Below are 22,182 nucleotides of genomic sequence, written 5' to 3' on the forward strand. Positions count from 1 at the left end.
ATCCCACTGAGGGACAGACCCTGCGGAGGGACAGACACAGTGGGGGGACAGACCCTGCGGAGGGACAGACCCCACTGAGGGACTGATCCCACTGAGGGACAGACCCCGCACAGGGACAGACCCCACTGAGGGACAGATCCCACTGAGGGACCGACCCTGCGGAGGGACAGACCCTGCACAGGGACAGACCCTGCAGAGGGACAGATCCCACTGAGGGACTGATCCCACTGAGGGACAGATCCCACTGAGGGACAGACCCCACTGAGGGACAGACCCCGTGGGGGGACAGACCCCGCACAGGGACAGATCCCACTGAGGGACAGACCCTGCGGAGGGACAGACCCTGCGGAGGGACAGACCCCACTGAGGGACAGACCCTGCACAGGGACAGACCCCGCACAGGGACAGACCCCACTGAAGGACAGATCCCACTGAGGGACAGACCCCGCACAGGGACAGACCCTGGGAGCTTCATTCCTGCAGAAAGGGGAGCTCAGTGACCCTTCTGTGAAATCACAGGATTCATGGAACAAGTGAGGGTGAAAGGAGAGAAATGCCCTCTCTTTCTCTATTTTTCTCTATTTCCATGTTTTTCTGTATTTCTGGGGTTTTTTTTCTATATTTCCATTTTTTTTCTTTATTTCCATTTTCTGGAGGGGGGTCTAAGCAATCTGATGTTCCCCCCGTTGTTGGGGGGGTGGAACGAGCTGAGCTTTAAGGTCCCTTCCAAGCCAAACCATTCTATGATTTTATAATTCTATGATTTAGATTATTTCTCCATTGGATGGTGGCATAATCTTCTGGCTCAATATGACACTTACTTTATTCTGGTGTTTTAGTGCTGGATAAAGAGAGAGTGTGACAGTGAACAAATTTCAGAAGGAATGGGGCAGCATTCCCACAAATGGGAGTCTCCTGGCACCTCTGTAGGTGCCAGCCATTCACTGGTGCTGGCACAGGTCAGGCACTACCAGGACAGTGTTGAGATTAATTCCAGTGTCCCACACAGACAATGGGAAGGTGGCACATGCTGTGGCCTCTTGGGATTCTAGAGACAATTTCTTACCGTTTATTTCAGTGTCAAACTTCCCAGCACATCAGGGAATGAAACATTAAAACAGCTGCTCAGGCTGGGGCTTGTTTCATCTGCCACCACTGGCAGGTTACAATAAATCCTAGAACTACATCAAGAACTCAGAACTGGGGGTTTGCTGTGCCTCTGGTTTGAGGCAGAGAGGGGAACTGAGATAAATCCTTCAGTCTCTGATTGCATATTATTGTTTAATTTGCTGCATGCAGTGAGCTTTATTAACCCTCTGCATGCCTGAGGGGTGGTGTCTGTGAAGTGCTCCCAACACACCCAGTTAATTTTAGCTGGAGAGGGACATTTAGCAAAGCCCGATGGCCATGTAGGGCCAAACAGAAGTGGTGCAGGCACCCCTTGTTCCCTGCATTCATTAAAACCCAGAGGGACTTAAACCCTTGTTCTCTTCAGCGTCTCAAGGCGGGTGGAAAGTCCTGGTGGAAGGATATGTCTGGTAATAGGCAGATGTTTAATCACATCTTTGGTGAGTCTTTATTAAACGTCTGTTGCCCAGTATTTTATTCTTGTGGATGGAAAATGGTAAGTAAATCCCAGCCCTGGGATTGGAACATGCAAGGAAGGTAGTCATGGGAGCAGCTACTACTGGGAAAAGTGGGCGTGTTGGGTTTATAGGCAGCCAGGCTGCAACAGAATCCTAGACTGTGCTAGCAAACCCCTCCAGTCAGTCATGGATGCAAACACTAAACCAGTCCTGAACAAGGGAACAGAAGGAATTCTCTGTACTGTGGGAATGAGGGAGCTGATCTGCACTGTGAAAGCAGAGCACTGGTGCCTCCTGCACTCACTCCCCTGGTTCTGATCTCCTTATATTGTGTGAAAGTCAAGTGAGCTGCACTGGGTCTGATCCTGGCTCTGTGTGCACAGTGACAGCAGCCCTCAGCTTGCAGGTGACAGAGGGACACACTGGCACCTCAGGTGGGGAGGGAAAATAACCACAGGTTCGAGTCTGAAACAAGTCCCTTCAATTTCTTCTGGACTCTACAGCATGGATGAACTGGTGTTAAGGGACTGGAATGGGAATGGGCATCTCCCACTGAAGGAAGCAGCAAGTACTCGGTACTTGGAACATCACATTTACATAAATTCAATTGTTGTGGGTAGGGAAGACTCACTGGGGCACGCACATGGTGTGACTGTTCCTCCTGCAGGTGCAGGGCATTCTCCTGGGAAAACCGAAATGCTCTTCTGTCACCCAGCTGGCCCCTGGCCTGATGTGAACAGACACTGTCCCTGTACTCACACATGACCAGCATGACCAGCACTGCCAGGCTCACCTGATTTGGTGTAGTGCGTTGGGTGGTTGGAGGGCTGCAGGTACCTGTAGTCTTCATGAATTTGGGCCTTTATTCCATATTCCATACCCATTTTCTTGTATAGTGTTTATGGAATTCTCATTACTGTTATGTCAAGATGGACTTGGAACACGACCACTGAACTCTGCACATCTTCACCCATTTCATATGTGAATATTTCTGCCCCAAAGAAGCCTCCCTGCCACTGCCTTCACCCTCAGCGCAGTCAGGACTGGCCACCAGGCTGCAGGGAAATGGGGTGTCTTGGCTTGGTTTTTGACCTTGGTCATTTATTTATGGACTGAAAACCCAGACAGGGTTTTGAACCTACCAGGTCTTGGTTTCTTGAGTTCTTGCCCTTTCTGAGCCATGTGGGTGCCAAAGTCTGTAGGAAGAGCTGTGCCAATTGTCACTGGTCAGGGCAGGAAGACTTCACATCAGTATTCCAAGAAGGGAATTACAGGGAAAACAGAACATTGGAAGAGTCTTGTTTCCAGTTAAAACAGACTTTTAAATTCAATCTGAAATAACTGTCCTTCAGCTGTTGCCTCTTGACATTTCTTCACTGCCCTTCCTTAGGCAAATGGACTTTCTTTCAGGGAAAAACATCCCCTCTGCAGGGAAAGCAGTGCCCACTGAGCGTCCCGGCCTTGCTGTGACATTCTGCAGGCTCCCAGTGGCACGTGGCAGCTCAGCCCTGGCACACAGGGGTTAACAGAGCCTTGGGTGGGCGGGTGGAAAACAAGCTGTGAAATGGAAGAAGGTCAGGCTCTTGGAGGAGGTTGCTCTGTTGCAGACGATTTTAAATTATCAGTCCCTCTGGAGGAGAGGCCCCAAGAAAACTGTAAAACCAGGGCTGGAAATGAGGCAAAGCACGATCGGGTGTGTGGGGGCAGCGAAACAGGAGCAGTTGTGGCTCTCCTGGGACTTGCTAGACCCCACTGTCTGTCTAATTAGGAATCCCTCAGTTACTGAGACCCAACAGCTAAATGTGATTGGAGACTGAATATCACTGGTGCTTTTCTGTGGGGAGCAAATGCCTGGAAAGGGAGAGCACATGGGAAGAGGAATGGCAGAAATCGCTGTGGCTCTGGATAGCTCAGGCCCTCTGAGATAACTCTGCTCTTGCTGCAGCTGAGGAGAGCTGAATTCAGGTTTCAGTAGAGGCAGGTAAATGCTTCCTGTGGGAGCATTCCCAGGGCTTACCCAAAGTGTTACTGTCTTTAGAGACTTGTCTGGCAATGGGGTTTATTAAAGGTGCAGCATCCAGTCAGCAAAGTCACAAACTGCTGTCCTGGACCAGCAGGACTGATGTCTGATGTCTGAGGGAGCATCTTTGGGATGATCATTGTCCAAAGCAGGTGAAAATGCTGTGGGAGTCCCACACTGCTAGAAAACAGTGGCTGCTACTGAGAGGATTTCCCAGCAGCAGTCCAGATTTCCCAGATCCTTGTTGTCTTATTTTCTTGGCTTGTCAACTTTCAAATGGTTTATATTTGACTTTGTAATTGCTTCTACTTTTTACTTTTATATCACTGCAAAGGTAACAGGGGATGTAGAACTGAAGGATCTTAGCCCAGGCATCAGTTTTAGCAATTCCATTTTCTTCTGTTGACATGGTTTTCTCATGAACTGGGAAAGTTTAAACACTGTCACCGGCAACAATGGTCAAAAAGAAAGAAGGAATGAAGAAAATTACTCCAGAATTTAATTTTCATATTTATCTTCTTATTTGTTGGTTGAAATGGTGATTCCCAGCTCTGCAAGGGAGAAGTTTTTGATGCTGGGTGAGAATCTTCTTTCTCAGACTAGTGGAAATGGTGCTCTTTGTGGTTCTTCGGTCTTGATGCAATCTAACAGGAGTCTAAGCTGTGACACCAAGAGCTTTGTGTGTGTTCCCATTAGCCTCAGATTTTAAAATTATCATCTTCTCATAGGAAACCAGAGGAAAGCCTTGTTCTGGTTCTGCCAGCCCAGACAGCCTGTGAACCATGGCCATCACAGTAAAAACACTCCTCTTGCCACCTTCTGGAGCCAGCCCTTCCTCTCCAATTGAACATGAGGTTTAGTATGAATTTATTCACCCAATGCAAAGGACAGCAATGACTGGGGGCTCTCAGGCCAAAGTGAGTGAAAGCAGCCTTCAGGCCAACCAGGTTTTGTTGCCTGAAGGTCGAGCTGCTGGGAGAAGGGAACCTGCAGTCCCAGACTGGCCATCTCTGGGAACATCAGGAGCTAAGCAAAGGTCCCTCTGCTTCAGGGGAGCTTTCTGAGCAGAGGAAGGAAGGTTTACAAGTTGCGAGGGCGGACCGGAAGCAAAAGATTTGGAGTCACAATGCACTGCACTTGTACTTCTGGGGTAAAGCTGTTCATGGAAATCCCAGATCCCAGAGTGCTTTGGGTTGGAGGAGAACTTCAAGATCATCTAATTCCAGCTCCCTGCCTTGGGCAGGGAACCTTCCACTAGTGGAATAAGTGGCCTTGTTGCTGCTCATGGGAAAGGGATCAGCCCATGGCTGTGTTGGAAGGAAAGGAGCAAACTGAGGTGTGTCTCTTGGCTGTAGCAGTGAAGCTCTTATAGAGCAACTGGATTTCTTTCAGGCCTCTTGGAATAGCACACACTGAGGGACTCTTCTGCTGAGGCCCAAGCCCAGGCATGGCTGACCCATGCACAGATGCAATAATTCACTGGTTTTACTTCTCTGCTAACGAACTGTGAAATCTCCTGAGGACTCGTGGCCTCTGAGAACCCACCTGCTGGTGTGTCCTACACAACCTGGTGTACACCCTGTCCTTTCCTTGGATCTGCACAAGTGTTTGTCCTTCTTTGAGGCACAAGGTCTTGCATTGGGGATGCAGCGTGGCCTTGACTGATGGTCGCATCTGGCCAGGCTGGCCCCAGCCGTGGCCAGCCTTGCCAAAGGCTCCAGGGCACCTCCCCTGGGCTGGGGGAGTGTGGGGCTATAATGAGCCCCCAGGGCTGCTCCAGCTCAGTGTGGAGACACCTGGCAGCTCCTGAGCACAGCCTCACCTTCTGTGAGAGTGGAGAGGTGTGAGGGGGACAACGGTTTGCTGTTGCTTTTGCCATTTAGTGACATTTATGCCAGACTGATAAGGGGTTTATCTTCCTTCTCACAGGTCATTGATATCTGGGACCAGAGGACCCGCTGGACGGCTATGAAGAGCTCTGTGCTCTGAGTGAACAAAGCCACCGTGGGCCCGGAGACGCAGAAGTGACTTCCAGAGGATCATCTCAGAAGCTCAGCCTGTAGGGTGGTGAGTTTGGCCACGCCACCACTGATTTGTGTGGGGGTGATGCAGAGCTGGGATGGGAAGTGACACCTTTGCTGTCACACTGAATGTGGCTTTGCGTTGCAGTAGGTCAGGAAGTGGTTGAACACATTCTGGGAGTGGTGAGCTCCTGTGGTGTTTGGCTCCTGTAGGGTACACTGATTCCCTGCGTTTCCCTGGGAAGATGCCAGGCTGTTGAAGATCTGCTGTCATTGTCCCTTGGACCTGGCAGGGGACTCGTGGCACACATACACTGGGGTTCCTAAGGGTTTTTATCCTGGACTCATCCTTTCTTGGAACAGTGAGTAGAGATACGTTATCTTTCCTTCCTGGCAGTGAGACTCTGTTGTGTTTGCTGTGATACTTGCTGTAAATCTATTGCCTGTATCAAAGTCAGTTTCTGTTATGAGAAATCTGTGGGAGCGTTGTGGCCATGGAAAGGCACAGACTGACCAGTTCCCTGCTTCTCCAAAGGGACATGGATTCACTGTCCTGCTCACTGGTGGGGCTTAATGGCTTTTGCTGTCTTAAAAAATAGGGGTGGTGTCTCCTCTTGGCCTTTGGTATCAGTGCCACTTTCATACATAAATGGGTACAGGGTATCTGGTTTGTGTGTCTGTGGATCCTGAGCAAGCACTTAGGTCGTGTTCATAATCCCTGGGGCAGAGGAGAAGATCAGGTCAGGTATAGATTTACCAAAGGGATAAGTCACACAAAATCTGATCCTTGGGCATTCCTCCCCACTCTGCACAAGACCTCCATTCATCACTGGAGAGCTTGTGACGTTCCCCCTCTGTGACCTGCTCAGAAGTTTTCACGAAATTTCCCTTCTGCAGTTCACTGGCTTTCAGTTCTGTGGTTCTAACCAAAGCATTTGAAAATTTCCTTTAAAATTCATCTGAAATGGGAAGACTCAAGCTCAAAAGATTACTTCAAATTAACAAAAAAAACACAGAAAGCCAACGCAAAGCTGAAAGAGAAATTTTAGGTGAAATATACTCACTGAGTATCTGGATCTCTGGGGTAAAGCACAGCTAGAATTTGACTGAGCACACAACAATTTGGTATCTTGTTTAGAACATTTTCTGTGTCAGGACTGCCCTGATTTTCATGATTTGCAAAGAGAAATTCAAAGAGAATTACAAAGAGAAAAGCTGCATTAGGGCAGGGTCAGGCTGGAGATCAGGGAAAGGTTCTTCCCCCTCTGGGGGATGCTGGGCACTGCCCAGGCTCCCCAGGGAATGAATGGGCACAGCCCCGAGGCTGCCAGAGCTCCAGGAGCGTTTGGCCAAGGCTCTCCGGGATGCCCAGCGTGGGATTGTTGGGGTGTCTGTGCAGGGCTGGGGGCTGGACTGAATGACCTTGTGGGTCCCTCCCAGCTCAGCATATTCCATGATTAGATGCTCCTATGAAACAGAATTCTGCCTCTGTTGCTGATTATTTTATTATTACTGGTTTAGGTCTGTGCTAATGGCTTTGTCCCCACTGTGTCTGTGCTTGTGCAATGCCCGTGGCACATCCCGAGCCTCTGCACCCATCCCCTCCCCATGAGCCACTCGCTGCCTGTCACTTCCCTGAAGGTTTGGCTAATTTTGCTCACCAGTCTGCCAGCAATTATGTCACATCTTGTCTGTGTATTGCACTGTCTGAAGCCCATAAATAAGTCCTTGTGATACCCCCAATACGTACAGATCCTCTGACTCCCAAATGTTTTGCTTATTCACTCAGCTGATTTATGGCCCCAGCAATGGTGTCTAGCCATGCTCACAGGGAATGGGCTCTTGCTGTGTCTCATCCAGACAGATTGATGGACACACAGGACGAAGGGCACCCTCCCACCCTGCCAGGCTTGCTGCTTTATTTTGGGACATTAAAAATGTTGTCAGTAGCCAAGGGCTTGCTCCAGTTCTGCGCTCAAAGCCATGGAGGCTTTGCCTCTGTCCCCAGTGGGGATGTCCCTGCAGCTGCAAAGCAGACAGACTTCTGCCTGGAATGAGGAATGGCCAGCTGGATACCTGAACAAGGCTAATGCATGCCAGGGATGTGTTTTGCAAGAAAGTGAGAGTGTTGAGCTGCTTCCAGTGTCACCCAGTTGTGCTGGGGCTGTTGGTCAGCAGCATTTACCTGGGGAGGGGTGACTCCCTCTTGGAAGCATTTATTCCATTGAATAAATCCTCCTCATGAGGACACCAATGTTTCAAGCACCTGTGAGTGAAGATATGAATTACACTAAGACAATTTTTGGAAGACTTTTGCTGTCTCATTTTAAAAATTCTGTGATTTCTTTTTCTAGATTGAACTGGAGTCAGAACAAAACCATGGTCATTCATGTAACAAGGGAGTAGAAATTTTAAAAGTAAGCAGTGGTAGGGTTTGATGACTGTGCCAACCAGGGTGTTATTTTCTGGTCCTTATTTAATACACAAGACACTGGAAAATGCAACATGACTGGATTCATTACACTGAAGGAATGTTCCCTTCATATCCAGCACTGTTATTTTAACCCTGCAATCAATGTGTGGCATTAACATGCTTCCTTCTCATTCTCCAGAAGTCAGGAATTCACAGGAGTTTAAGGACTCACAGGAGCTTATTTTTAATCCGAGTGAATTTCTGAAATCTTTAAGACTCTGTAAACTCAGCAGTTTATACCTAGTGAACAGAGTGCATGTTGTGCACTGAGAGATGGGGCCTGTTACTGCCTGTACAAATATTGTCACTATTTGGGGGTTTTACCAAACTAGATTTGAATTTAGCCCTCTCTCAGCACTTTCTAGTTATGGTAACACATGTCCACTGTCACACGAGGCTGAGAATGAACCATTCTGACATGAAACATTTGGAGATGTAAGGAAAGGCTTTGGAGCTGAATTTGGACCGCATTCCTGTTTCAGGGTAGCTGCTCCTCACCACTGCCCAGCGTGGAGGAAAGGAATCAGGAGTAGCAAAGAATAAATGCAAGTGTAACATAAACAGAGCTTAGGGGAAAGCTGCTGCAAGCTGGTGTCGGGTGATCCTGTTTGGTGAGTGTTGTAAGCACCAGGCATTCCAGCTCCAGGAGTGGTGACATGTTTAGGAAGAGACAAGAGGCAATACGGGATTATGTTTGTTGTTAATACGGTTCAGTACTTTGGAGGACAAATTAAATCCATAAGAGGGTGATCAAGAGCCTCTCAAAATCTCAACCATTCACTGTGCAATGCCCTGCCCGGGGCAGGACAGGGTGCCCTCGAGTCAGCTTCTTTTCAGTTCAGTTTTGTGTTTTTTTCTTCCCACAAGCTCTTCATTCCCTTCATTCCCAAGTTTTAAGACATCTCCCAAGGGTTTACAGAAGTGACTGTGTGATGCGCCAGACTAGCAGCACCCAGATGAAATGCAAACCCCTTGTTGTGGTGGGAGCAGCAGAGGTCACCCAGATCAGGCCAGGAGGGGACAGGAGAGAGGGCTTGGCTGCTGCTCACACCGCCCTGTTCCATTTCCCAGTGCTGTTGTCCCAGTGTTTCCACTGAGGCCAGGGAGGCTCACAGAGATGTCAATTATTGCAGAGATTGGTAGAGTGTGCAGAGCCCCAAAACAGGGTTTGTGGTAAGGACAAAGTGGAGCCAGTGGTTTGTTGTAGGGAGGTGTCTGTGGCTCTTTGCAGCTGCTGAGTTATGGCAAAACACATTTTTGTTCAGAAGCTGACCCAGAGGTACTGTGAGTGACACTCTCTTTGGCCTGGGATATCCAGCACAAATTGGTTTTGTTCACTGAGTTATCTCTTACCTTTAGCTGAAACCATTTCTCACCCAGACAATGCGGCTTGGAGTTGAATGTGTGACAAGGAGGTGCTGGAGTCATCCCCCGTGTTTTCATCAGGTGCCAGGTGCCAGAGCTCAGCTGGATGAATGCCTGGTGTAGGTGTGCTCCCAAAGTCCCTGTGCCTTTCAAAACTGAGGGAAGTTGCATGTTCCTGTGTCCCTCTGTTGACGGAAGGAGTGCAGAGGGTAAACAGAGACCCAGCACTAATGCCACAGGCAATCCAATCTAATTGCTCTTTCAGAGCTGCAGTAACTCTATAGTTCCTGAGCATCTCTCATATGACAGGGAATCTGCCTTCCCAGCTTTCTGCGAGGCAGGGATGTGTTACATTACACACTGTCCAATTTAAAATACAGGGAAAGAGACTCCTTTGGCAAAGGTCCCCTGAGTGATCCATAACAATAACTCCTTAATGCCAAGCTCACACTTCACCATTCCCTTCTAAAGGCTTCTTGTCTGCTCTCAGGTCTGTTGCTAATTTAACCAAGCCAACTGAGATCAGGATGTACCTCTGCTCCATGCCCCAGTTTAGACATCCATCTCTGTGGTTTTCTTCTCAGCAACTGCTCTTGCCATCCATCAGAACCCACCACGTGAGTGCCATGTGGTGAATGTTTGCTTGAAACACGAGAGGAGGTCTTTAGAGGAAAGCCAGGTGACACAGAGGGATGCTGCTGGATGTGTACATTTTCCATTCAGCCCTGCTAATCATCCTCATACCCAGGTTGTGTTGGGCATGACAGGCTGATTGGCAGGTCTGTCTCTACTTGGCTGCAAGGCTGTGGCAAGTGAGGAAGGGCAAACTGCGGCACTAAAGGGCGCAGTGGTAAGGTCTGTCCTTTCCCTTGTGAACTGTAAATAATGAAATTATTTGTCTTTTTCAAAGGAGAACTTGTAATCTGTTTGTGCTGACCCCAGAAAACTGAGCAAAGCATCATGAGCAGCCATCAGACAGGTGAGAGAAGAGACACAGCTCTGGGGAACCTGTGTGATAACCCCAACTTGCTTCTCTAGCTTGGGGATACCAGGGACTGACACACCAGGTCATGAATTGGCAGTGGGGCCTTTCTCATGGCAGATTTTGTATTTGAAACAAGAATTGATGCAAAGCTTTCCCTGTCCAAACCATCGCTGGAGCTGTGAGCCGAGGTGGTCCTGGATTAGGACTTTGGTTGCAGAATTTCCCACTTGGACACAACTTTGGCAAAGCCACCACAAAATCCCACACCTTAATGCCCAAGCCTTGGGACACATTTACAGCCTGTGGCACTGGAATGGGTGGGACCTTTGTGGTCAAAGAGGAGCTGAGCAAGAGCAGTTACTGCTCTGCAGGAGGCAATGCAAACTGAGAGATTCTTTCTGAAGGACAAACATGTTAATTGAATCCATTTTTTCTTGCCTTTCTAGTAAAAATCTTCAAGAAATCTTCTATCCCAGGAGTTGTTATCACCCAGTTTGTGAATGATGTTCCAGAAGGATGCAGTACACCTGATTTTGAGAAGAAACCACTCACTCTGACACTGCAGGAAGGTGAGACTCTTGACAAACAGGCAAAGCCACAGACGTGGAGGTTTGACTCCATGTCCCACCTACATGAAAAAATTATGATGATTAAATCAAGAGAGTTTCTAAAGTGATTCGACATGACCGGAAAAAAAGTGTTGTGTGGCCAAAGTCTTTGTTACACTGATGAAAATTCCATCAGTACTCACAAAGGTCTCCTGAGTTGTCACTATGCGTGTGCGAGACCAAAATCTGGTTCTTATGTGTACAGCAAATCCTGTGAATTCTACAGGAAACTCTCAGAGTAAGGATTTTGCAGCAAAAGATTGAGCACATTGAAAAAGTTGTTGGTTTTTTGTTTTCCTGTTGAAATAACTTGTGCTCGGCACGAAAATCAACTGCTTTTTAAAATAGGATACACTGACTGCAGGTGCTGTTTAGGCTATAGCAGCCTTCCAGTGCCTAAAGGGGCTCCAGGAGAGATGGACAAGGGATGGTAGGACAGAACAAGGGGAATGGCTTCCCACTGCCAGAGGGCAGGGTTAGATGGGATACTGGGGAGAAATTCTTCCCTGTGAGGGTGGTGAGGCCCTGGCCCAGGGTGCCCAGAGAAGCTGTGGCTGCCCCATCCCTGGAAGTGTCCAAGGCCAGGCTGGATGGGGCTTGGAGCAGCCTGGGATAGTGGAAGGTGTCCCTGCCCAGGGCAGGGGGTGGAAGGAGATGGACTTTGAGGTCCCTCCTACCCAGGACATTCCATGGTTCTGTGATGATTCTATAAGGAACAACATAAGGATCTTGCACAGAGCACAGAGCAGGCAGCTGATGAGCCAAGAACTGGAATCAGTGAAGAGCCTCCCAGGGGTCTCTCTGCACCTGCAAAGAGTCCTTTTGTTTCTTTTTTTTTTTTGTTGGTGTGGAGTAGCCTGAGAACATCGTGTAGCTCCTCTTCCCTGCCGGGACTGAACCAGCAGCCTGGATTTTGGTGTTCCACACTCACCTGTGGATTTCCAGGAGCCACTGAAGTTTTATGAAGGGGCATAGTGGCCTCTAGTGGAACCTGTCCCTCTTCCTGCTCCTTCACCTGCACGTTTCAGGCACTAATCAAGGCCCCCGGCTAAGTTTTCACCTATCTAAATTTTCACCTGTGTATATTTTCCAAATTACTTCACTTCCAGCAGGTTCTTTGCAGTTTCCATACAAATTGTTTGTGCATTCAGGTTGGTCACTGTAATTCTGTGTCTGTGCAGAGGCGCTGTGAGGGCCTTTAGTTCTATCATCACCCCACTGTGTTCAGTGCATGGCTGAGCTGATTCTCCTGAGACAGATGGCAAGCGTGGGAAAGTGCAGCCAAAGTGGCTAAAATGTAACACAGGGATAATCAACTGGAATGAGACTTTTTAATAAGAGATGGTACTGCTGGAAGGCCTTTTGATAAGGATCTGTTGGCAGGAACTTGTTCCATCAAATAAGTTTGGTGGTGGTGACTGCAGAAATGTGTGGGAAATATTGCCAGACTTTCCAGGGAGAATCTTTAACAGCGTTGGTCACCTGCACACCAAGAGTATTAAAAAAAATAGAGAGGGATCATTTCCAGCCTGAGCTGTGTCCATGGATAACTCACCCACACGAGTCACTTCTCTGACTTGTTTCCCAGTGTACCCTGGGGTTTGGAGCCTTTTGGAGAAGAGGTTTGTACTGGGCACTGGGAAAGCTGTTGGAGGTTTCTGTGGTGGGCTGCAGGGGACTTAGATTCCTGGGGAGCACGGATGAAGGAGATGAACCCCCTTCTCTTCTCCCTCCCTTGTCTCTTCAAACAGCAGAGCCTGGTGGGTTTAGAGTGCAAGGTGGTGCCAGTTAAAGACTGGAGGAGCAGTGGGATTTGATGGAGAATATGTGTGATGAGGAGGGGTTTGGACATTTCATGGGTCAAAAGCAAGTCTGGGTTGAACTTGCTGTCGGGCTGCTGATTTCACTGATGGTCAGAGATGTCAGCAGCCATGTCTGGCAGGTCAACACAACGTTTTAAAGGCCCTTTATGATTGAATACAGACAAAACCTGAATTATTGATGTGCAAAAGAAGAAGGTATCGTTATTTTTGAAGAATGTTTCTGCATAAAATAACGGAAATTACTCACTCTGGGGGATCACCCTTGATAAAATAAGGGGCCAGGCCTGAGAGTCCTCATATTCAAGCCTATCTGAAATAACTAAATTCTTGCCTCTTTTCAAAGGTAAAAATGCCATTTTCAGAGCTGTGGTCAAAGGTGTCCCAGCCCCTGAGGTGAAATGGTCGCGTACACGGAAAGGAATGGATGATCCTGCCAAATATGAAATGTCCTTCAACAGTGCTACAAATGAATTCATTCTGCAGGTAAAGACCAAATATTTCAGGAAGGACTTGTGGAACTGAGAGAAATGGATAGGAAAAACCTGCAGTGGAATGGGGAGAAGCAGAGGGGCAGCTCTAACCTCTGCTCTCTGTGAGCAGGGACAGGAGCCAGGGAAGGGCTGGAGCTGTGTCAGGGGAGGGTCAGGCTGGAGATCAGGGAAAGGTTCTTCCCCCAGAGAGTGCTGGGCACTGCCCAGGCTCCCCAGGGAATGAATGGGCACAGCCCCGAGGCTGCCAGAGCTCCAGGAGCATTTGGACAGCGCTGCCAGGGACAGACTGGGATTGCTGGGGTATCCTATCCAGGAACTGGACTGGATGATCCTGTGGGAACTTTCAAACTCAGGGTATTCCATGATTCTACACATCCCCAGCTCTGAGATAACACAAAGATAAGCAAACAAAGCTTTTTAGGGCCCTTCTGGGAGCAGAAGGCGGCTCTGAGGTGCCACTGAGTAGCTGCTTTATGAGAAGCTGAAGGTGAACTGAACCCCAGCCCTTTCTGTGAGCACTTTCTGTGCTTTCCATTTGAAGATCAAGAGCCTGGTTCTGGATGACAGTGATTTGTATCGCTGCTATGCTGTCAATGCCTACGGAGAGGCCTCGTGCTCTGCTGGCCTCAGGATCATCCAAGGTAGGCCTGGCAGCTCTGGGCTCCTGTGGCCCCAGGTAGTGGTTTTGCTGTTTCTGGGTTGGGTGTCCAGGACTTTGGGTGTTCTTGGTGTGAAGGTCTGGTATTCCCCTCGCTGAGGACTTTTGGTGGCTCCCTGGCATTGTGAGCTTTAAGGCAAGAGGGAAGAAAGTGGAATTGTGCTCACTGCACTGGTCCATAATCAGACAGCCTGGATTTAGCGCTGAACTGCCTTAAACCTTTATTTATGTTGTTGAACAAATCAGTCCTTTGGGAGGGATCCATCCTTCTACACCTGTCTCTGGACCTCATTCCTTCTTGCCTTTATAGTCAGTGCAGAGAAATGGGCACTTTGTGGGTCAGATATAACTGATATTCTTGGACTCCACTCGAGCAGAAGATGGATTATATTGGAAGTGTCCATGTCACCTCTGTGCCTTTCAAGTAAGTTTAGAAGGCACCTATCTGCAGTTGCCATTTCCACCTTGGCTCCCCATCTCTAAAACAAGATGTTGATATTTTCTCCCATTGTTTAGACCATAGAATTGGTAGGGCAAAAATGCTCTCCTCCTCTGTGTGGAGTCTCCAGCACGCACTGAGTCAATGGCAATAGAAATATCATCTTTATAGATGGAGGCTACTGGGAGCAAATGTCAGATTGACAAGGAAATCCAAACTGGGATTCCCTCTTGCACTGGTAACAGATACAGTGGTTTCATGACTCATTGGTTCACTGCTGTTAGTCTCATCTTGTTCATCCTATGGCTTGTTTTCCTTCTGTTTTCTCTTATAAATGATCAGTTGGCTTTAAGAGGAAGGCAAAATATGTTCCTGTTCATGCTGCTGATGGTAAGTTAAAGATCTATATGTGTATTATATTATTGGGGGGCAGAGTTAATAATACTCTGTCTGCCACAGTATTATTACCCCAAACTTGTAAAGACTGGAGTAAGAGAAGGATTAATGAGCCTCTAATGTTCTGTCATCTCTGCTTGCTCTTTACCTTTCATTAAAGTGATGATTTTAGACACAGCTTTGAGCTGTTTTAATTAATGATTGTGGAATCATTAGAAAAGGAAAAAGGGATTTGGGGATGTCAAACACAGCTGGATCAAACACGTTAACATGGCTGAAAACAGTGGGTCTCTAGAGGGAAGCCCCTTAGGGAGAGAACTTCACTGGCACTCAAAGGATGAGCATGGCAGTGAGAACTGACTAAGTTTCATGACAGTTTTTTGGTAAAGTGTGAAAAAATCACCAGAGGAAAAGAGCTCAGCAGAATAACCTCTTGTCTGTGGCTATTTGCATTATCTTCTTTGGGGGGATATATTTCACAGTGCTGGGTATGTGACTGTTTGTTGTTTTCCCCACTCTGGTAACAGAGCTCAGGAAGACACTCCTGGAGTCCAAGAAGCTGCTGAGGAAGAGGTAAGGCTCTGGAGTGAGGGCCATGCTCCCATTTCTGGGTGTTTCTTGGTGGCAGGGGACAGCTCCAGAGACCTTCAGGGCAACACTTGTTGTGTCCAAAGTTGTGGTGAGACTCCCTGTGGAGAGACAGGCCAGAACAGCTTGGCACTGCCTGTGGGACTGAGATAAACACAAGGTTCCAGCCGCATTTTCAGGGTATTTCCTCTGCACCCTCAGGTTCCCACTGGGCAGCTGTGTTTCTCTGCCTCCCTATGTTTAGCTCACGAGTAGCTTCCTGTCTAAAGGACACCTCTCCATGCCCTGCTCTGCTGCCTGCCCCGGGGCTGAGCCCTGGCTCCCAGCCCAGCTGCACTGCCAGGTGCACAGGGCACAACCCTCCCCATCCCAGCTGGGAAACTCTAAGGATTGCCTGCTGAGAATGATCTCTGTGCAGAATCCTGACCTAGGATTACCTGGCCTGGGCCAAACTGTGCCAGAGCCTCTTCAGCAGTGTGGAAGCTGTTCCCTGGCACCATTTAATTTGTAGTATAGATGCAGAAAACCTGCTCTGGAAGAGTCACAGTCTTTCCTGCCTGCACCTACGGGGCCAAGTGAACTACAGGAAGGAGGGAGAGAGATGGAAAAGAATTAAGGATAGAAAAGCAGGACATCTTGTTGTTTGTCAAAATGTCTGAATGTTTCCACCCCTGCTTCTCAGGGTTGTAGCTCCAAAACCAAAGCCCCTGGACAAAGAAGCTGTGTGGCAGCTGTTGCTGCATGCAGATAAGAGAGATTATGAGAAAATCTGTATGAAATATGGAATTGTTGACTTCCGTGGGATGCTGAGGAAGCTGCAGGAGATAAGGAAGGACACAGAGACTGAACAAGACAAGGTAAAATAAACTGAAACCACTAATTTTTAACAAACTACAGCTTCTGAAAACAGGCTAAAGCTTCCTAAATTGCTTTGGAGATGAAAATTTTGTTGTATGACAATGATTTATGACATTATTTTAAAGAAGTTCCACTTCTTTACTCATGCAGGTGAAAATGCTGATGAATTTTTTGAAGCTCAGTTCACATATTTTAGGAAATACTGACCAAAGGGGTATTCAGTTGTCTCTGATAAGAATTTGGACCCCAAATTAAAAATTGTATGTCCAAGAGTAAAGATTGGCCTTCACATAGAGGGGCACGTAGAGACCTGGATGGGCAGTGTGCGAGTGACCAGGAGGTAACACATAAAAAGTAATTTATATACAGGAGGAAACCATGGCAACTTACAGATACTGCAGCTTACTGCACCAGAACTGTGACTTACAGATACTTCTCCTACATAACGTTAGAGGTAGCTCTTTAAAGTAGATTTCACATTAATTCAACAGCTTAAGAACTTTTGTCATGGCAGCTTTATCATTTACTAGGTTCTTCAATATTTCTTTGCAGTTCATTCACAGTCTCAGAAACTTTGAACACATCAAAGTCAACAAGGAGGGAAATGCTACGTTCAGCCTGGAGATGGAGCTGAAAAGCAGAAACAGCAAGGTTTACCTGCTCAAGGTGAGAGGGATGTGTTGGGCAGCAGCAGCTCAGAGCACCCCTCAAGTGTTCTACAGAAAAGGCTTCATCTGCTCGGCAGTGGCTGAGAGCAAATAAATGCCTTAAAGTTGTCTGTCCTTTGCAGATCCCTGCTTGGTTAGGGAGCAGTGTGGGGTGATCCTTGGTGGTGAATATCCCTGGGGATTTATAGATCCAAGTACAGGGGATGCAGTCAGTTACTGATAATCCTTGTGACTTCAGGAAATTCATAGAACAGTTTGAGTTGGAAGGGACCTTTTAAAGGTCAAGGGACCTTAAAACTCATCCTGTTCCACCCCCTGCCATGGGCAAGGACACCTTCCACTATTCCAGGCTGTTCCAAGCCCCATCCAGCCTGACCTTGGACACTTCCAGGGATCCAGGGGCAGCCACAGCTTCTCTGGGCACCTTGTGCCAGGGCCTCCCCACCCTCATGGGAAAAAGCTTCTGTCTTATATCTAACCTGACCCTTCTTCAGTTTAAGACCATCATCCCAACAGTGTCTTTCAGGCTGCAGAAATCCTGCAGTTTCATAGAAATTTTATTCACTTTCTCAAGTGTGTTATTGGCCTATAACTCCCTCTATGAAAGAAGATCTCAGAGATGTAAAACATCCCCTCTAGATGGGATCTGCAAGTGCTCAGCGCTGAGCATGTTTTTCTGAAAGACACTTTTTAGTCAAATTGTGGTTAGAGGCTTCAACGCAGGGGAAATCAGAATTCCTTGAAGGGAAGGACAGACTAACTATGAATCTTCTGGATCAAATGTAGGACATGAATTCTATGAACCACAATTTGGAGAACGTAACCCAAGTGTGCTACAGAAAGTGGTGAAGTCTCCTGCTCATCCAGCTAGGAGGATGCTGAACTCTAAGCCAGGAAAGTTCTTTGTAGCTGCAATAACTGTGTATTAGCTAAGATTCAGACCCTTATGTGGGTAGCCAAGGGCTGCTGTTTTGCTGAGTTTCAGAGCCTGGTACCCTGCTCTGTGCAGGATTCACTGCCCAGACAGTGCCTGTGTGCTGCAAAGAGCCCTGGGCACTGTGAGGTTATTCATTTATATCAACAAGGGGATTGTAGCACCAACCTGTCTTGATTTGTTCAAAATGCCTGGCACTGGCTGAGCCTTTGTGAGGACACTCCTCCCCTCCCCTCCCCTCCCCTCCCCTCCCCAGGACGGCGAGCGGCTCTGGTACGGGACAGGGGACGAGTACAGGAAGCACTGCCTGAGGAGAGTTGGGAGAAGGTACCGCTTCACTATCAATGATGTGCAGCCAGAGGATGCAGGGGTGTACCAGGTCAGGGTGGAGGACATCCCCATCTTCTCAACTGAACTGGATGCTCAAGGTAAGGAGTTCAGTTTGAGGGATGTGATGTGCAACTGTGACAAAATTTTGTCTAGGAAAATTGTGTCTAGGAGCAAGTGTGAAGCTCAGTTACTCCTGACCACCACAGAGGACTAGTTTTGTGTTGCCCAGTAAGGGTTCCTTGTCTGGCACAGGTGAAAAGGAGCAGGAGGGTGATTTTGTGCTTTAGGTGCTGCATTTGCAGTCCAGGGGAACAGGCCTGGGCTTGAGAACGGGTCTGGCTGTGGGTGACAGTGAGCACACTCCTTAACCTACCCCATATTACAGTTTGCTTCTGTAAGCTCAGAATAATAACAACAAACTCAATCCAAGTATCGTGCTGCAGGAACACATCAATGACTAAAAACTGCCAGCACATCAGTGCTATGGGGTACAATGTCTCAGAAGATAATAAAGACAAAAATCTACTTTTCTGCTTTTCTGCAGAATTTGGCACAGAACCACATCTCAGTTTTTCCTTTTTCTCATTAACCCAATGCTCAGAGGCACCACAACTTCCTGTTCTTTCCTCCCTCAGCTGTAACAGTTTTACTTGGAGCCCAGAACCAGCCGTTTCCTTCCCACAGCTCTTGGTTTCCCCTGCAGCCATCCCGGTGCGGTTCCGGCAGCCGCTCTCCGACGTGCGCTGTGCCGAGGCTGGGGACGCTGAGTTCCAGTGTGTGCTGTGCACGCCCTGCCACGAGCCCCTGTGGCTGCACAAAAGCCACCTCCTCCAGGCCAGTGACAAGCACCAGATCTCTGTGACACCTGATGGCCTGACCCACAAGCTGATTGTCAGGAATGCGGTGCCCTCGGACAGTGGCCTGTACACGCTCGACGCGGGACAGGGCTCCTCCAGTGCCTGGCTCCTCGTGGAGTGTGAGTGGTTGGCAGCGGGTTGTTCCCATGGTGTGTTGGCACAAAACATTCCTCTCACTGCCTGATGGTTCAGGGAGATGTTGCTCTGCTGGGAAATGAATTGCTGAGCCTCTAATTCCTAAATTATGGCTGAGAGAACTGGGGGTGTTTAGCGTGGATAAGATGAGACTACAGGGAGACCTTGGAGACCTTTTCAGTGCCTAAAGGGGCTCCAGGAGAGCTGGAGAGGGACTTTGGACAAGGGCCTGGAGGGACAGGACCACTCCCAAGGGGTAATGGCTTTCCACTGCCAGAGGGGCAGGGTTAGATGGGATTTTGGGAAGAAATTCTTCCCTGAGAGGGTGGGCAGGCCCTGGCACAGGGTGCCCAGAGAAGCTGTGGCTGCCCCTGGATCCCTGGCAGTGTCCAAGGCCAGGCTGGACGGAGCTTGGAGCACCCTGAGATAGTGGAAGGCGTCCCTGCCCATGGCAGGGGGTGGAACTGGATGAGCTTTGAGGTCCCTTCCAATCCAAACCATTTTGTGATTCCATGATTCTAAATTCTCTTTGGGAAAATGAATGTCTGGTTAGACCCTCTTTCCTCTTCAAATGAGACCAACTTTACCCCTTTTAATTAGTCCTGACAAATCCTATTGGCTTGATTGCTCTACAGCTATAATGAAGTAGCACATTCTCCACCAGTTATCAAAAAACTCTCCTTATCTCCCCACATGTTTTTGAGGAAGCTGTCCCAGTGATCACAGTGCAGCAGGAAGGGGCTCAGGGAGCTTTTGATACTCTCAGTTTTACACTATCAATGCCATTCTTCTTGCTAGATAATATTTTTCATTCCCAATTAGAGGTTAAACATGCTGGAAGGAGCTCAGAGGAAGCTGGGAAGGTGGGAACACCCAGTGCAGGCACATTGACAGTCACCTGGCTCGTATTTGTTTGCTTCTGAGAGGTGGTTCCTTTGGTTCCCATTGCCTTTGGTTTCTTTTGGGATCCTCACACAGCAGCAGGATGGGTGTCTCACAAAGGCTTCTCCAAACCAATGTAGGTTTCTGAAAAAAGAAACTGCCCGTGGATTTCAGTGAGCTGTGAGCTCTGATAAATTATATCCAACCTGGAAACCAAAACAGTGAGTGACCTGCTCTCAGAACAGCCTGAATTGTGGATTAATCCAAAGCTATTCACAGATCTGGAAGCTTTAGTCCTCAGGTTGGCCATCCCTAAACCAGCCATTATCCAGATGTGCAAGCTGCCTCCAGAGCAGCAAAATCCCAGTTCCAGGGTGGGAACTGATGGCTCCTCTGGGCATGGAATAATCTGCTCCTTCTCCATAGCTGGAGGGAGTAGGCAGATGGAATTAATGAATCCCAGATACAATCTAAGCCCCTCTAAATCAGACCTATCATGCTGGAAGTGTCTTTTTCTGTTATTTTTGGTTGGTTTGTTTGTTATAATGAGCATGTTTCCACTAAAAACCAATGCATTTTAACTAAAAATAATTGTCTTTAGTTAATTTTGTTGTCTGAATGTGGCATTGAAAAATTCAGGATTTGAAATTATTTTAAATTTATTTAAATATATTGTGTGTGTCCTAAAATGAAATTCAAAAAGTGCTAACACATTTTCTTTGGTTGTTGATGCAGTGCAGTGACCTACTGATTTTCTGTTATTTTGTTCCCCTCTTTTTCTGTAAATTGTACATCTGCTCCCATCAAACAATGCAACTTCAGATGCCAAAGGAAAGAGGAGACAGGATGAAGGAGAAAAGATTGAAAGGGAGACATCTGAGTGGCTGAAAGAAACAATGGCAGACAATGAAAGGGCAAGGAAGCTTCGGCGCCAAGAACAAGCTGGTGATGAAGATCATCCTTCCTTTTCTACATCCCCTGGTGTGGAGAAAACTGGCTGGTACAGAACTGGCCAAGGCAGCAGCCAAGGCAGGGGCCAAGGACACTCCATTGATCCTGATGATGGAAGCCAAAGATTTTTGGGAAAAGAGGGGCTACGCAAAACCCACATAAATGGAGAGATGGGGTCTGGGCAGTTTTCTGGAGCAGGTCTAGATGGAGACTCAGGGGCCAATGATGGCAGCACCTTTGGACTAAAAGGCTTAGGAGGCAGAAGTGGGTTAAGGGCTGTCCATGGTATGGACGCTGTCTCAGGCAGAGCAGGTCCTGGTGGTGCAGTAGGAGGGGCAGGCGAATGGAATTCTGTGGATGGCAGAGGTGAGGGTGTGCTGGGTGCTGTTAACATTGACATGGATGATGGAGAAGGTTTGGGCTCTCAGCATGACAAGGATGGGAATTTAGGTGATGCCAGTTACAGAGCTGGTTTTGGGGGTGCTGGGAGGTTGGGTGGTGGAAGTTCTGTGCCAGATGGGCTTGATCCTGATTCAACTGGAGTGGGAGCCAGTGTGGGTGATCTGTTCAGCAGGACTCGTCCAGGAACTGGAGCTGGGGGAGGTGCTGCAGGTGCTGGAATGGCAGGAAGAATGAGGTCCCACCATGGCAAGGATGGGCATCCCACTGTGGGTGATAAGAACGGAGCAGGTATAAACAGAGAGGGACAAACAGGGACTCCCTATGGCAAGGATGGCCTGACACCTCATGCCAGTGGTCAGTTAGGGCAGGCAGAAAGGTCTGGCTCTCTGTATGTGCCAGGAGGCCTTCCAGGTGGAGATAGGGCTATTGCTGGTGCAGGTGGAAATTTCACAGGAGAAATGGAGGCTTTATATGGTCCAGATGGTCAGGCACTGGGAGCAGGTGCTGGTGGTGCTGGTGGGGCTGGTGTAGGGGGATTTGGAGCTCCCTATGGAAAGGATGGTCTCCCAGCTGGGGCTGGTGGTACTGGAGCACGGGGACTTGGATCTCCATATGGAAAGGATGGTCTCCCAGTTGGAGCAGGCATTGGTGGGGCTGGTACAGGCGGATTTGGAGCTCCCTATGGAAAGGATGGTCTCCCAGTTGGAGCAGG

The 22,182-nt window shown here is 48.3% G+C and overlaps 1 protein-coding gene across 19 annotated transcripts in view; it reads left to right on the plus strand.

Moving 5' to 3' along the window:
- The window catches only part of IGFN1 (immunoglobulin like and fibronectin type III domain containing 1), a 41,459-nt gene that overhangs the window by 454 nt on the left and 18,823 nt on the right, over window positions 1-22,182 (plus strand). For all 19 annotated transcript variants that reach the window (XM_042016006.1, XM_042015994.1, XM_042015995.1 and 16 more), the window contains exons 2-13: window positions 5,536-5,673; window positions 10,376-10,444; window positions 10,897-11,019; window positions 13,225-13,364; window positions 13,914-14,013; window positions 14,812-14,859; window positions 15,393-15,438; window positions 16,136-16,310; window positions 16,864-16,977; window positions 18,170-18,341; window positions 18,947-19,219; window positions 20,940-22,172. In XM_042016006.1, the coding sequence (XP_041871940.1) occupies window positions 10,426-10,444; window positions 10,897-11,019; window positions 13,225-13,364; window positions 13,914-14,013; window positions 14,812-14,859; window positions 15,393-15,438; window positions 16,136-16,310; window positions 16,864-16,977; window positions 18,170-18,341; window positions 18,947-19,219; window positions 20,940-22,172 (2,443 nt within the window). In that variant the 5' untranslated portion in view covers window positions 5,536-5,673; window positions 10,376-10,425. The remainder of the gene's footprint in view (window positions 1-5,535; window positions 5,674-10,375; window positions 10,445-10,896; window positions 11,020-13,224; window positions 13,365-13,913; window positions 14,014-14,811; window positions 14,860-15,392; window positions 15,439-16,135; window positions 16,311-16,863; window positions 16,978-18,169; window positions 18,342-18,946; window positions 19,220-20,939; window positions 22,173-22,182) is intronic.

This window comes from Corvus kubaryi, unplaced genomic scaffold (assembly GCF_017639235.1).
Source record: "Corvus kubaryi isolate FWS band 111438036 unplaced genomic scaffold, C.kubaryi_AGA036_p1.0 split3-37355, whole genome shotgun sequence".
NCBI classification, from domain to species: domain Eukaryota; kingdom Metazoa; phylum Chordata; class Aves; order Passeriformes; family Corvidae; genus Corvus; species Corvus kubaryi.